General features: G+C 36.4%; 1 protein-coding gene across 7 annotated transcripts in view; it reads right to left on the bottom strand.

Moving 5' to 3' along the window:
• The window catches only part of RRAGB (Ras related GTP binding B), a 43,613-nt gene that overhangs the window by 25,651 nt on the left and 3,381 nt on the right, over positions 1 to 14,581 (bottom strand). For 3 of the 7 annotated variants that reach the window (XM_021079809.1, XM_021079806.1, XM_021079808.1), the window contains exons 3-5: positions 13,629 to 13,728; positions 9,237 to 9,320; positions 7,299 to 7,365 (exon numbers count right to left, since the gene is read on the bottom strand). In XM_021079809.1, coding sequence (XP_020935468.1) covers positions 7,299 to 7,365; positions 9,237 to 9,320; positions 13,629 to 13,728 — 251 coding nt within the window. The remainder of the gene's footprint in view (positions 1 to 7,298; positions 7,366 to 9,236; positions 9,321 to 13,628; positions 13,729 to 14,581) is intronic. The other 4 variants (XM_013986197.2, XM_021079810.1, XM_021079811.1 and 1 more) reach the window with 2 other exon arrangements.

The raw sequence follows: 14,581 nt of genomic DNA, 5'->3' as shown, positions 1-14,581 counted from the left end.
TGTACCTCACAAAATCAAATACCTCGGAATACACCTGACCAAGTAGGTAAAGGACCTATATGCCGAGAACTATAAAACTTTCCTCAAAGAAATCAAAGAAGATGTAAAGAAATGGAAAGATATTCCATGTTCCTGGATTGGAAAAATCAATATTGTGAAAATGGCCATCCTACCCAAAGCAATCTACAGATTCAATGCAATCCCTATCAAATGACCCATGACATTTTTCACAGAACTAGAACAAACAATCCAAACATTTATATGGAACAACAAAAGACCGAGAATCGCCAAAGCAATCCAGAGAAACAAAACCAAGCAGGAGGCATCACTCTCCCAGACTTCAAGAACTACTACAAGCCACAGTCATCAAAACAGTGTGGTACTGGAATCAAAACAGACAGACAGACCAATGGAACAGAATAGAGAATCCGGAAATTAACCCTGACACCTATGGTCAATTAATCTTTGACAAGGGAGGCAAGAATATAAAATGGGAAAAGGGAAGTCTATTCAGCAAGCATTGCTGGGAAACCTGGACAGCTGCATGCAAAGCAATGAAACTAGAACACACCCTCACACCATGCACAAAAAGAAACTCCAAATGGCTGAAAAACTTAAATATACGACAGGATACCATCAAACTCCTAGAAGAAAACATAGGCAAAACACTCTCTGACATCAACCTCATGAATATTTTCTCAGGTCAGTCTCCCAAAGCAATAGAAATTAGAGCAAAAATAAACCCATGGGACCTCATCAAACTGAAAAGCTTTTGCACAGCAAAGGAAACCCAAAAGAAAACAAAAAGACAATCTTACAGAATGGGAGAAAATAGTTTCAAATGATGCAACTGACAAAGGCTTAATCTCTAGAATATATAAGCAACTTATACAATTCAACAGCAAAAAAACCAATCAATCAATGGAAAAATGGGCAAAAGACCTGAATAGACATTTCTCCAAAGAAGATATACAGATGGCCAACAAACACATGAAAAAATGCTCAACATCGCTGATTATAAGAGAAATGCAAATCAAAACTACCATGAGATACCACCTCACACCAGTCAGAATGGCCATCATTAATAAATCCACAAATAACAAGTGCTGGAGGGGCTGTGGAGAAAAGGGAACCCTCCTGCACTCTTGGTGGGAATGTCAATTGGTACAGCCACTATGGAGAACAGTTTGGAGATACCTTAGAAATCTATACATAGAACTTCCATATGACCGTGCAATCCCACTCTTGGGCATCTATCCGGACAAAGCTCTACTTAAAAGAGACACTTGCACCCGCATGTTCATTGCAGCACTATTCACAATAGCCAAGACATGGAAACAATCCAAATGTCCATTGACAGATGATTGGATTCGGAATAGGTGGTATATATACACAATGGAATACTACTCAGCCATAAAAAATGATGACATCATGCCATTTGCAGCAACATGGATGGAACTAGAGAATCTCATCCTGAGTGAAATGAGCCAGAAAGACAAAGACAAATACCATATGATATCACTTATAACTGGAATCTAATATCCAGCACAAATGAACATCTCCTCAGAAAAGAAAATCATGGACTTGGAGAAGAGACTTGTGGCTGCCTGATGGGAGGGGGAGGGAGTGGGAGGGATCGGGAGCTTGGGCTTATCAGACACAACTTAGAATAGATTTACAAGGAGATCCCGCTGAATAGCATTGAGAACTATGTCTAGATACTCATGTTGCAACAGAAGAAAGGGTGGGGGAAAAACTGTAATTGTAATGTATACATGTAAGGATAACCTGACCCCCTTGCTGTACAGTGGGAAAATAAAAAAAAAATACACCAGTTATAATAAAATTCATTGAGTTAAAAAATACAATTAAAAAAATAAAATAGAAAAAAAAAATAGAACTGTCAAAAGTCTATGACATAGAAAAAATTTTGAAGGCAGTGAGGGACAAAAAAAATGGCAAGCTACAAAGGAACTCACATTAGGCCATCAGCAGATTTCTTAGCAGAAACGCCACAATTCAGGAGGGAACACAATGACATCAAAATAGCAGATTAAAAACTGTCACCCAAGAATAATGTAGCCGCTGAATTTATTATTCAAAAATGAAGGAGAAAGAAATACTTCCCTTGACAAGCAAAAGTTGAGGGAGTTCATCAACCCTAGCCCTGCCTTACAAGAAATATTGAAAAGAGCTCTTAAGCCAGAAAGAAAAATAGAAAAGTACACAAAACTTGGAGTAACTAAGGTGATAAACAGAGAGACAGAATCTGGAATAGTGCAACTCTTTATCAGAATAGATTTTAAACACATTATTATAGCATAAATGTTAAAAGAGGAGAAATTGCAGAAAAAAATAACTACAGCTACTTCAATTTGGTAACAAACTCATGACATAAATAAGGATAATTCAAGATCACAAAAACACAAATGGACTATTTTGTATGTGACATTTGATACTAACTTCAGGATAATTACAAAACAAATCTAGAACAGAGGCACAAAACCTACAAAAGAGAAGCTGAGAAAAATAACACAGAAAATAAATAAACAAAAATGGTAGAAACACAAGGAAAAAGAAACAATGGAGATATGGAGTAAGAAGAAAACAAAAGATAAAATGACATACTAAGTCTTCATTCATCAATCATCATCCAAAATGTGAAGAGAATTCACTTATCAAAAGACAGAGTAGCTGGAGAGGTTATAAAACAAGATCCAACTCTGCACTGCCTCCAGGAGATTTACCTCAGCACTATAGGTTAAAAGTAAAGGGATGGAATATGATATTCTGCCAAAAGAAAGTGGTTGTAGCCATACTCATATCAGACAAGATGGACCTCAAGCCAAAAAAGGTAACAAGAAATAAGAATGACATAATAGTGATTAATATGGTAGCAGCAAAATATCTAAAGCAATTATTAACAGATATAAAGAAACTGATAGCAACATGAAACAAATTGACAGCAACATGGTAATAGCAGAGAAATTTAACACTGACACCTCACTTATATCAATGGATAGATCAGCCAGACAGTTGGTCTTAAGTGTAGGAAACAGTGGCCTTAAATGAAATATTATACCTTACCTAGATTCACTAAGGAATAAAAAAGAGAGAAAACTGATTAAAAAATCAGAAAGAGGAGTTCCCGTCGTGGCGCAGTGGTTAAGGAATCCGACTAGGAACCATGAGGTTGCGGGTTCGGTCCCTGCCCTTGCTCAGTGGGTTAACGATCCGGCGTTGCCGTGAGCTGTGGTGTAGGTTGCAGACACGGCTCGGATCCCGCGTTGCTGTGGCTCTGGCGTAGGCCAGTGGCTACAGCTCGATTCGACCCCTAGCCTGGGAATCTCCATATGCCGCGGGAGCGGCCCAAGAAATAGCAACAACAACAACAACAACAACAACAACAAAAAGACAAAAGACAAAAAAAATAAATAAATAAAAAATCAGAAAGAGGAGAATAACAGCAGATATCACTGACATACAAAGGATTATAAGGGAACAGTATGAACAGCTATATTCAAACGAACTGGACAACCTAGAAGAAATGGAAAAATTCTTAGAATCATACAACCTTCTAAGACTGAACCATGAAGAAATAAACAATCTTAATAGACTGATCACTAGGAGATGCTGAAACAGTAATCAAAAAGCTACCAAAAACAAAGTCCAGGACCAGATGGCTTCATAGATGAATTCTACCAAACATTCAAGGAAGATTTAATACCTAACCTTCTCCAACTACTTCAAAAAACTGAAGAGACGGGAACACTTCCTAATTCATTTTATGAGGCCAACATCACCCTGATACCAAAACCAGATAAAACCAATACACACAAAAAAAGAAAATTACAAGCCAATATCTCTGATGCTCATAAATGCAAAAATTCTCAGCAAAACATTAGCAAACTGGGAGTTCTCTTAGTGCCTCAACAGTTAACGAACCTACTTAGGATCCATGAGGATGCAGGTTTGATCCCTGGCCTTGTTCAGTGGGTTGAGGATCCGACATTGCTGTGAGCTTTGGTGTGGGTTGAAGACATGGCTCGGATAATGCATTGCTGTGGCTGTGGTGTAGACTGGCAGCTGTAGCTCTGATTTGACCCATAGCCTGGGAACTTCCATATGCCATGAGTGCAGCCCTTAAAAGCTCTCTCTCTCTCTCTCTATATATATATATATATATATATATATATATATATATATATATATATTTCTACTTCTTAAAGCAATATACAAATTGAATGCAATCCCTATCAAAATTCCAAAAACATTTTTCACAAAAATAGAACAAATAATCCTAACATTTTTATGGAAACACAGACCCCAAATAACCAGAGCAATTCTGAAAAAAAGAAAAAAGCTGGAGGCATAACATTCCCTGATTTCAAAATACACTACAAAACCACAGTAATCAAAATATGCTACAAAACCACAGTAATCAAAACTGCATGGCAGAAAAAGAGACATAGATCAGTGGAGAAGAACTGTGAGCCCAGAAATAAACATATGGATATATGGAAATTTATGACAAAGAATCAAGAATATACAATGGAGAAAGAATAGTCTCTTCAATAAATGGTGTTGGGGGAAAAATGTGACATTCAAAAAAGTAAAGAATAATATTTTATACCATACACAAAAGTTAACTGAAAATGGTATAAAGACTTCAATATTATTAAAGATTTGAAGCCACTGAAGAAAACATAGACAGTATGCTCTTTGACATCAATCTTAGCAATATCTTTCTAGATATGTCTCCTCGGGTAAAGGAAACAAAAGCAAAAATAGACAAATGAGACTACATCAAACTAAAAAGCTTCTGCACAGTAAAAGCAACTATCAACAAAACAAAAATGATAATCCATGAATGGGAAAACATATGCAAATCACACATCAGATAAGGGTTTAATATCCTAAACATGTAAAGAATTCACGAAACTCATCAACAATAAAACAAACAACCTCATTAACAAATGAGCAGAGGAACTGAACAGACATTTTTCAAGAAGATATACAGATGACCAACAGGCACATGAAAAGATGTTCCATGTCACTAATTACTAGGAAAATATAAGTCTAAACCATGATAATGTATCATCTCACGCTTTTTAGATTGGCTATTATCAAAAAGGCAAGAAATAACAAGTGCTGGAGAGGATATGAGAAAAGGGAACCTTCATATGCTGTTTGTAGAAATGTAAATTGCTGCAGCGACTATAGAAAAATATGGAGTCCACAAAAAATCAAGACTAGATCCAGCTAACCAACTTCTGAGTATTTGTTCAAAGAATATGAAAACACTAATATGAAAAGATACATGCACTCCTATGTTTACTGTGGCATTACTTACAATAGCCACATTTTGGAAATGACCTAATTGCCCATGAAGAGATGAATTCATTAAAAAAAATGTGGTATCTATACATATAATGGATCTTGAGGGTATTATGCTAAGTGAAATAAGTGATATGAACAAAGACAAGTATCATATGATTTCATTCTTCCATGGAATATAAAAACAAATAATAAACAAAATAAATCCAAACAAAAACAAACCTACAGATATAGAGAATAGAGTAGAGGCTATCAGAGGGAAAGGGATAGGGGAAGGCCTAAAGGGTAAAGGAGGCCAACTGTATGCTAATGGATAAAAAGGAAATTTTTGGTGGTGAGCATGTTTTATGGTATACAGAAGTAGAAATATAATGTTGTACACATGAAGCTTATATGATGTTATAAACCAATGTTACCTAAACAAAAAATAAATTTAAAAATCAGAATAAAGAAGGAAAGAAAAAAATTATATGTATTATGAAGTTTTCTGTCATACCCACCAAATACTGTGTATATTAATCTACTGCAGTATAACTTTCAGTGCTTTGCTCACTTTATGGTACATAAGTTCATGTTCACTGAGTGAATGTTGAACAGATTTCTGTAAAAGTAGAATATTCAATGAAATGGGGTGGGGGACTCTGGTCAATTTAATTTTCTAAATTTCTGGAGTCTAACCTGAAAAAAAAATCAATGGATTTTCTGTCCTATGGGAAAGAATCTAGCGTGAAACCTGGCATATGGCATGCTCTCAATAAATAGCAGTTCTTATAAAAAAAATCATCAACCTGGCTTCTAGTCCTATACTTGGCTATTAATTAGCTGTGTGACCTTGGAGATTCATAATCTCATTGGACTTCAGCTGATTTATCTGTAAAAAAGACAGTAACATCTTAGTGCCTAAAAGTAAGGTATTTGAACTAATTTCTTGACACGGATTACAGAATTGGAAGCAATGATACTAAGGGAGGATTTGCATGGAAAAAGCTGCTCAGATGTTAAGTGATACATCTGCTAGCAATAATGAAGTCATTTTCTTATTTGCTAATCTTTCAACAAATTTACATTGAACACCTACTCCATGGCTGGCTCTATAATTGGAGCTGGGGGACACTGAGCTAAGAATGATATTTATTTGTTTTGGAAGGCACTTTGATATATGATATGTAAAATATATATGACTGTATAAAATATATAATCTTAATCATCAAAACTACCTTATGAATTGGTACCATCATTATTCCTATTGTGCAGACGAAGGAACTACAGCTCAAAGAGTTTAAATGATCTATTCAAGATAACACAGCTAACAGAGCTGAGATACAAACCCCAATCTAACTCCACAGCTTAGGATCCTAACCACTGTGCACTACATGTTGCTGCTTCAGCACAGAAATGCAAGTACAAGTACACCACATGGTAGGGAGCGCCTTTCCATAGGGTAGGGAGCAATACCTGTACCCAAGCACAGTGAATGTATATTTGTGATAGGCTATTCTGGAAGTGTTTTGGCCATGAGAGGAAAAACTGTCTCCTATTCCTTCAACAGTGGAAAACTCAGCTAGAGGATACAAACTTAGGTTCAATCTACAGTGCTTAGACTGCCTGGAGATAATTATAAAAAAAACAAAGAATAAGGTAGCATGGTTTGACAGTTAAGAGCTCAACACTGGTGTTAGGCCATCTGAGATGGAAACCTAATTTCATCTGAAATAGAGAAGGATAATCTACCCCATACTATACACACCCAGCTTGTGTTAATGCTGCTTAAATATGTCACGTATAGATGGCATTTTCACAATTAACATAAAAGTCAGAGATCTTTATTTAAGTGTCAATTCTGAAATAACTTCTATCTGATGTATTTATATCAAATGATAGTTACTCTGGTGCATTCTCTGTGCTCATTATACTAGATTACTGCTATTGGCCTCACAAACAATTACACAGATGGTACTTACCCACCACAATCCCACAGGTTCAGTACCAGGTTTCCCAGAAATCGAACATGAGAATGTTCTACATCAACTGGAAGACAAACATGACAAATCTAGTAATTGCAGCATGCAAGGTGAAATTCAAAATAAGCAAAGCACAAACCCATGGGATTTAGAAGAACCAAAGTGGAGTGAAATGCTCAAAGCTACAAGGTGACTTTCAGCTTAGTAGTATGGTTTAGTGGCAAGGTGGGCACCTAAACTACTCTGAGATATAGAACTGGCTCTCGTGTAAGTCATTTTACTTTTTAGTAGTTTAGTGCTTAGAGCAGAAACAATCTCCAATTATAATACTGTTAAAATTTCAACATTTAAGACAGAGACATGGCCCATTTAATAGCTCTTTTCTGACCCACCAACATCCTTCACAAAAAAAAGTTTTAAAATGACAACAAAAATCAAATACAAGACAAACATAAAACATTCACTCCCTCTACTGATTTACTTATTTCAGCTAATGACCCTACTACCATTTTCCCATTTTTGAGGGGGTCATTTTTGACTCCTCTGTCCACATTCAGTTCATTGCTATTGCTTTCTAATCTCTCTCAGTTCCACTCCTTGTTTTACAAACTGCCACTAACATTAAAGAAGGCCCTTACCTTCTCAAGCCTACATCACTACAGTAGCTCCATAATTATCTTCCACCAAGAAGTCTTATTCACTTTATTTCATCCTATAGGCTACTGCCAGGTTCATCTTCTTAACACTACTTTGAACATGTCACTCCCCATTCGAAAAACTTTCAATGGCTCCTCCATGCCTATGGGGGGAGGGCATTCAAGGTCCTTCAGAATTTGGCTTCAAATCTACCTTTATGTTCCCCGATGACTGACATTAATAAAGCCTTTTGCTCCAGTCCAATTTGGTTTATTCATAGGACTCCCAAAGCCCTCTACCTCCCCAACCCCCAACATACCTTACATCAGGGGTCGCAAACTTGCTAATAGGAGCCAGGCCAGTAAACGTACAAGAGCAAAGTTGATCATGTATGGAGAGTAAACATCCACCCCAGGGAATGATGGAGTGGGTAGTTCATTTGCCCTGTAGAAACGTGGGCTTAGGATTACCAGATCTTTAAAATTTTCAATAGTACAAGGAAATCCAGATTTTTATGGAAATTTATAACAAATTTCAGTTTTTCTAAAACACTGCACAGGCCAAACGAAACACATCTACAGGCCATATCCAGCATACAGGCTGCCTGTTTGCGACCTCTGCCTTACTCTTCCCTTCCCACCCTATACTTTGCCTACTCTGTTCATCTGCCCTATAAAGTCCTCCCCACTTTTCTTCCAAAGTTAGATTCATCTCCTAAGACCCAGCTCCCAACTTCTCTAAAAGCTCTACCTGACCACCCCCACTTAACCATCATCACTCCCTCTGAATTCATTTAAACATTTATTAAGCATCTACTCTCTGCCAGGCACTAAAAATCACAAGGAAGAATAATGAAAATTCTTATCCTGAAAATTTCTCAAAGTCTGGTAATTATCATCTTTATAATGTATGTGATAGTTAATCACACAGTGGTGTTTCTTCTATGACTGTCTTGAAGATGTTTAAATTGATTGCTATCTAACTTTTGTGCAATTTTATCTTCTTAAAAAGTAGATCATAAGCAACAAAGCATTATTTTTAAAAAATGGACATTAGAGTCAGACAGTTCTTAATTCAAACATTGGCTCTACCTCTCTGTGTGACCTTGGATAAGCCACTTAACCTCTGTGTATTATTCCTTTTCTATTAAAAAGAGATGGGAGGTATACTATTGACCTCACAGGATTATTGTGAGGATTAAAGGAGTTATCATACATAAAGTGCCTGGCACGTAGTAGGTGCTCAAACTACTTCCCTTCTCCCCTTTAGTTTCCCCTCCTTGGAAAAGGAATCATATCTTACATGTCTTTGTATTTCCAACAGAGTCTACGAGAGAGTAGGTGCTCAAACTGCTATTAATTTGAAGACTATGTAAACGGTCTAGTACTAAAAAAAAATGGAAAGAAGTACTACTGAGAAAGGGAAAGACAATAACGAAGTGACAGGATTCAGTGACTGTTTAGATATGGAGCACATGGGATAGAAATCTGGTTTCTACTCCCATATCATAGAAATTGTTCTCATCAAGTGACCAATGGCCCCATTACCAAATCCAATGGACTTTTTAGTCCTTCTCTTACTTTCTGCAGCATGACACTGTTGACTACTCTCTTCTCAAAATATTCTTTTCTCTTGGCCTCTGCTAGCATACCTATAACCTCTCTGGCAGATCCTTCTTTACAGGCTCCTATTCTTCTTTCTGTCCCTTAAATGCTGGAGTCTCTTCAGGATTCCATCTTTGGCCACCAACTCTTATACGTATTCTTCCCCCAGGCAAGCTAATCAATTCATATTATTTTATTTTACCACTTGGATACTGATAATCCATAAATATGCATCTGTCTTCACTTTCTGAATCATATATTGGATATCTTCACTTGCATAAACCACAAGTATCCCAAACTAAATTTATCTAAATATAAGTCATCATCTCCCCATTCTTTCCACAAAATCTTCCTCTTTCCATCTTCCCTAACTCAGAGAATTTAACCAGTTGCCAAAACTAAAACCTTGAGTGTACTCTTTTCCCCATCATTCTCCCCAAACCTACCAGCAAGTCCTACTGACTCTACCTCTTAAATATATCCCACATCCATTTGCTTTTCACCATATCCACTACCACCACCCTAACCTAAGTTAAGGCCCCATGATCTCTTACCTGGTCTACTAAAAACAGTTTCCTAATTTGTCAACCTGTTTCTACCCTTGCCTCCTTCCAACCTACCCTCCATATTACAAATATAATGATCTCTCTACAATGCATATATTATTCCATTCTTATTTAAAAAGAAAAAAAGATACGTCTCTGTGTATGTATGACTGTATACACCCAGGGAAAAAAAGACCAGAAGGATAACTTCAAATTACTAATGCTAGTTGTCCCTAGGAAATAGGCCTGAAAATGAGGGAAGGAGTAGACTTTCTACACTTCCGTAATGTTTGAATTTTTCACAAGTATTACTTTTGTAATTAAAATTGAAAATTAAAAATAATGAAATCTGGTCATATTACTTTTCTGTTTGAAATTCTCTAGGGGCTGCCTTCTACCCTCGCTTTAAACTACTTGACTTGGCATATCAGGCACTTTATAAGCTAACCCCAATTTCTGCTTCCCTCTTTAGTCTCATGTCTCCTGTAGGGCCCTCTGGCTCTCCTAGTCTTCCTGTCCTGCTGTTGTAATAGCAACTGAAAAGAATCAAGAACAGAGCTTTGGGAAATCACATACACTTACGGGGCAGAAAGAAGAAAATAACTCTTTTTTAAGAAGGGAAGGAGGGTTAAAGATAAAGGAATAAAACCAGGGTAATAAAGCATTAAATAAAAGCCAAGGGAACAGAGAATTTTGAGAAGGTAGATTTCTGGAATCTTGGAGCTGTCAACAGTGTTTAAGACTAAAATATTTCATAATCAATTTTATTGACAAGTTTACTATTCCATCAAACGTGTTTTAACAGCCCCCTAATAAATTAATTATACCATCATTCTGTATCCTTACTTCAAATTTCAAAACACAGTACACTTTAAGTTTAACAAAATGAAACTGGACTTTTTTTCAGCAATGACAAACTAGAAAAATACTAAAACATTAAAGCGACATAATATTTTAGATTAAATACTCTTTTCCTACTTTTAAAGAAAATCAGTAACTGTATAAAAAGGATTAGTAAGTAAAAATTAATACACTATAGATATTTTTAATTAATCTCTAACTTTAACAGTAGAACCCAGACCTTTCTTCAGCAATGACAAACTAGCTAATGATACATTAAAGCATTAAGGTCAACATAATATTTTAAAGTATACTTTTACTACCTTTAAGAAATATAGTAATTACTAACAAAGCATTATCAATAAAGGTCCCACTTGAAATATTATTAAGGTCAAGTGCCCTGTCCATTCATAGGAAGCTCCAGAGAAACACCTGTTAAATAAATGGCCGGCTTTAATGTATAGGGTTCATATATGTTGCAATATTCTATTCATAACTTTTAAATGAAGCTGCTAGATTATTTCAAACTATTTTAAAGAGCTGGACTAGATCTGAAATTTGGGCTGCAAGACTATTCACCAGACTTAAAGTAGTCAATCAATTCCACTGCTTAGCTAAAAACAGAAGTATTAATTGGACTATAAAAATGTACTGCAATAAAATGTGTGGAATTTAGAACATCGAGAGAAAGAAGTCTGCCAGGAGCTGCAGCTGTACCATAATGAATAAAGCAGGAACATAGATTAACATTCTAACTCTAACACTTACTAGCTGAGTGAGCTTAATTTCTAGATTGTACTTTCTTCATCTATCAAAATGAAGTTAATATGAAAACTAAAGTAAATAAAATAGCATACAAGAAACATTAACTCCCTTTAAGCTGCTGAAACTATAGGACTATTAGGTCCAGATATTAAACTTGGAAGAACAGAAAAACCAACAAATCAAAACACAGAGAAGTTTGGACAGGTACTATCTAGAAGAAAGTCTCTTGAGGCATAAAAAGCCATAGGACCCTGTTCCCTGACCAAAATTTTTGATAAATGACTTAGTTTAAAACTAGATGAGATACTTATCAAATGTATAAATTGCACAAAGCTAAAAAGGTCAGCTAACATATCAGATGAGAGAATAGCTAAAATTAAAATAGGATCCAATCCCTTTTCTATGGATAAGGAAACTAAGGCCCAGTGAGATAGTAACTTGAGCTGGATTTCACAATATATCATGGGCAAAACAAATAAAACCAAAGAATTTAATAGAGATAAGCATTTATTCTTAGATTCAAAATATTAACTGCATAAGGATCAGAAGGAGGGCATATGTTTTAATAAAAATATATGTGAAAAGGAATTTTTTTAGTATGACTAAATATAATGAAGGCCACTCCACAAAAGGAGAATAGGGGCTAGACTGTACTAAAGCAGTGTGATGTCCAGAACAAGAGATATAACAGTCCTACTCTGCCCTGATTAGAGCACATCATCATTCAAGTTTCAGCACTTACAGACACATTCAAACAAGTCCTTAAAAGTGCTTTGAAATGGTGTCAAATAAGGAATAGATGGAGAAAGTGGAGATATTTAACTTAAGGAAGATAAGATTTAGGAGGCAAGGGATGGCTAGGATTAAAACACTAATTATACTATAATATTTGTAGGGGCTCAAGAGAACAGAAAGGGTACCAACTAACAGAAATAAAGGGTAATAGACTCAGGGTTTTAACTAAAAATTAACCTTAAAGCTTTCCCAATTATGAGTTTATACTACACTCCAAGCACTTTAAGAATAGAAATAAAGTTTCCTTCTCTTTTGTATCCTAGGATCTGGAACATCAGGTGTTTTAAAGTGTCTGTCTTTCTTACAACCAAAGTGAGATACCTTATGAAGTAGTGGGTGTCTTGTCTCTAAGTGTTCAAGATGCGAGCAACCCAGATCAGGAAAATTTGAAAGCCAGGTAGGGCAATGGTTTCATCACCTAGAGGCTAAGGACCAAGGAAGAATCCAGAAATGCTTGAATGCTACAAAATGAAATGGCATTATAGCCTAAAGTCAGAAAGGGTCTCCCAGGAGTAGAGACCCACTGAACTGGCAGCCATGGCAGCCCAGGCAGCTGATACTAAGAAGCCAGATTTAATATTCAAACCATAAAGGGTGATGAAACATTTTTCAAGTCAAAGCTAGAACTCCAATTAGAACTTCTATTGTGTATCCAGAAAGAGAAGCAACAGAGTACAGGTCTGGGTAACTCCCTCAGACAGCCCCCCAACCCAAGCAATTTACCCTTTAATGAAGACTACGATTAACTACTGCTTTTTAAAAAAACTTAGGTTTTATTGCTATGCTTGTTAATACCTAGCAATTAATTTTCCTTTAAATAATAAGAGTTAAAAAAAATCCCCCCCCTTGCAAAATGAACAAACAAAAGGGCCTCTATGCTTGTTTGAGAAAGAGCAGGATAAAAGAGAAGTTGAGCAAGGGTATCCCACTTGGTAAGCAACCTAGAAAGGAAAGAACCTCCCCAAGAGAGCAAGTGGTAGTAACAGAATTAGGTCACAACCCTCTGAGAAGGAATGAAAAAAGGGAAACATGCTCAAAAACAAATCTGTCAATCTCTGCATCCCCAAGTTACTGCAACCAAGTGTGTTATGCAGATTATTAACAGTTAAGATCACCTGACTTTACAATAAGACAAAACATCTTACTTGTTGCACCAAGGCGACGTGTGTCTCTTGCAATATAATTTGCAAAGATAATAGACCTCATGCTGGTCTTACCAGACCCACTTTTACCCATCAACAGTACCTAAGGACAAAATGGGGAAAAAAGAAAGGAAAGGAGTCAGCAATCACAAGCAAATAAGTCTAAAGGAATCTATTTCTTTCCTGTACTAAAGTGGCAGTACTAACAACCTGGTGTGGATATCATAACTAACTAGTTACCCCAGCAATGGTGAATGCAGAGGTACCAAGAATTCCAAAGGCCAGACACTTACCTGTCATAAGTCACACATTTTTCTTGGTGATAGAATCACAATGAATTTATTATGCTATTAATATATACTATCATACATTCAGAACTATGTTAGAGAAATACCAAGTTGAGAGGAAATTCTCATAATCTAATGTTTTGTGTGCTGAACTACCTGGCAGGATATTTCAGATTAGTTGATAGCTCTTCCTCCTGCTCAGGGTCAAACTCACCACCTCTGCCCTTGATCTCATCTCTTCTACTTACCTTCATAATTTTGGTCCATTAATTACTCTTTTTTTTTTTTTTTTCTTTTCAAAAGTGTCCTACCGCCTACAGGATCAAGTATTTCAATTATGTTCAAGACCCTCCTTGATCTGGCTTATCTATTCCTCTCCCCTTATCTTCTGAGCCTCCTAGCCTGGAACTTGTAGAATCTAGTCATAGTGTACTGAACTGCTTATAGCCCCTTTGATTGCTCAAGGTATCCAAGGAGCCCAAAGTCTTTCTTTCATGCTGCATTCTCTGCCAGTAACTTTCCACTCCCTTTTCTTCCTTCAGCTAAGCTCCACTTATTCTTCAAGACTTGGTTGAGTAATCATCTCAAGACCCTTCTCTGATCACAATGCCCTAGGCTGGCTTTGGTGTGTTTCACTTATGTCCTCCTATGGCACTCTTAAGACACTGC

The sequence above is a fragment of the Sus scrofa genome, chromosome X, assembly GCF_000003025.6.
Source record: "Sus scrofa isolate TJ Tabasco breed Duroc chromosome X, Sscrofa11.1, whole genome shotgun sequence".
In the NCBI taxonomy this organism is placed as follows: Eukaryota; Metazoa; Chordata; class Mammalia; order Artiodactyla; family Suidae; genus Sus; species Sus scrofa.
Note: the sequence above shows the minus strand (reverse complement) of the source record. Positions and strands in the feature narration are given on the sequence as shown.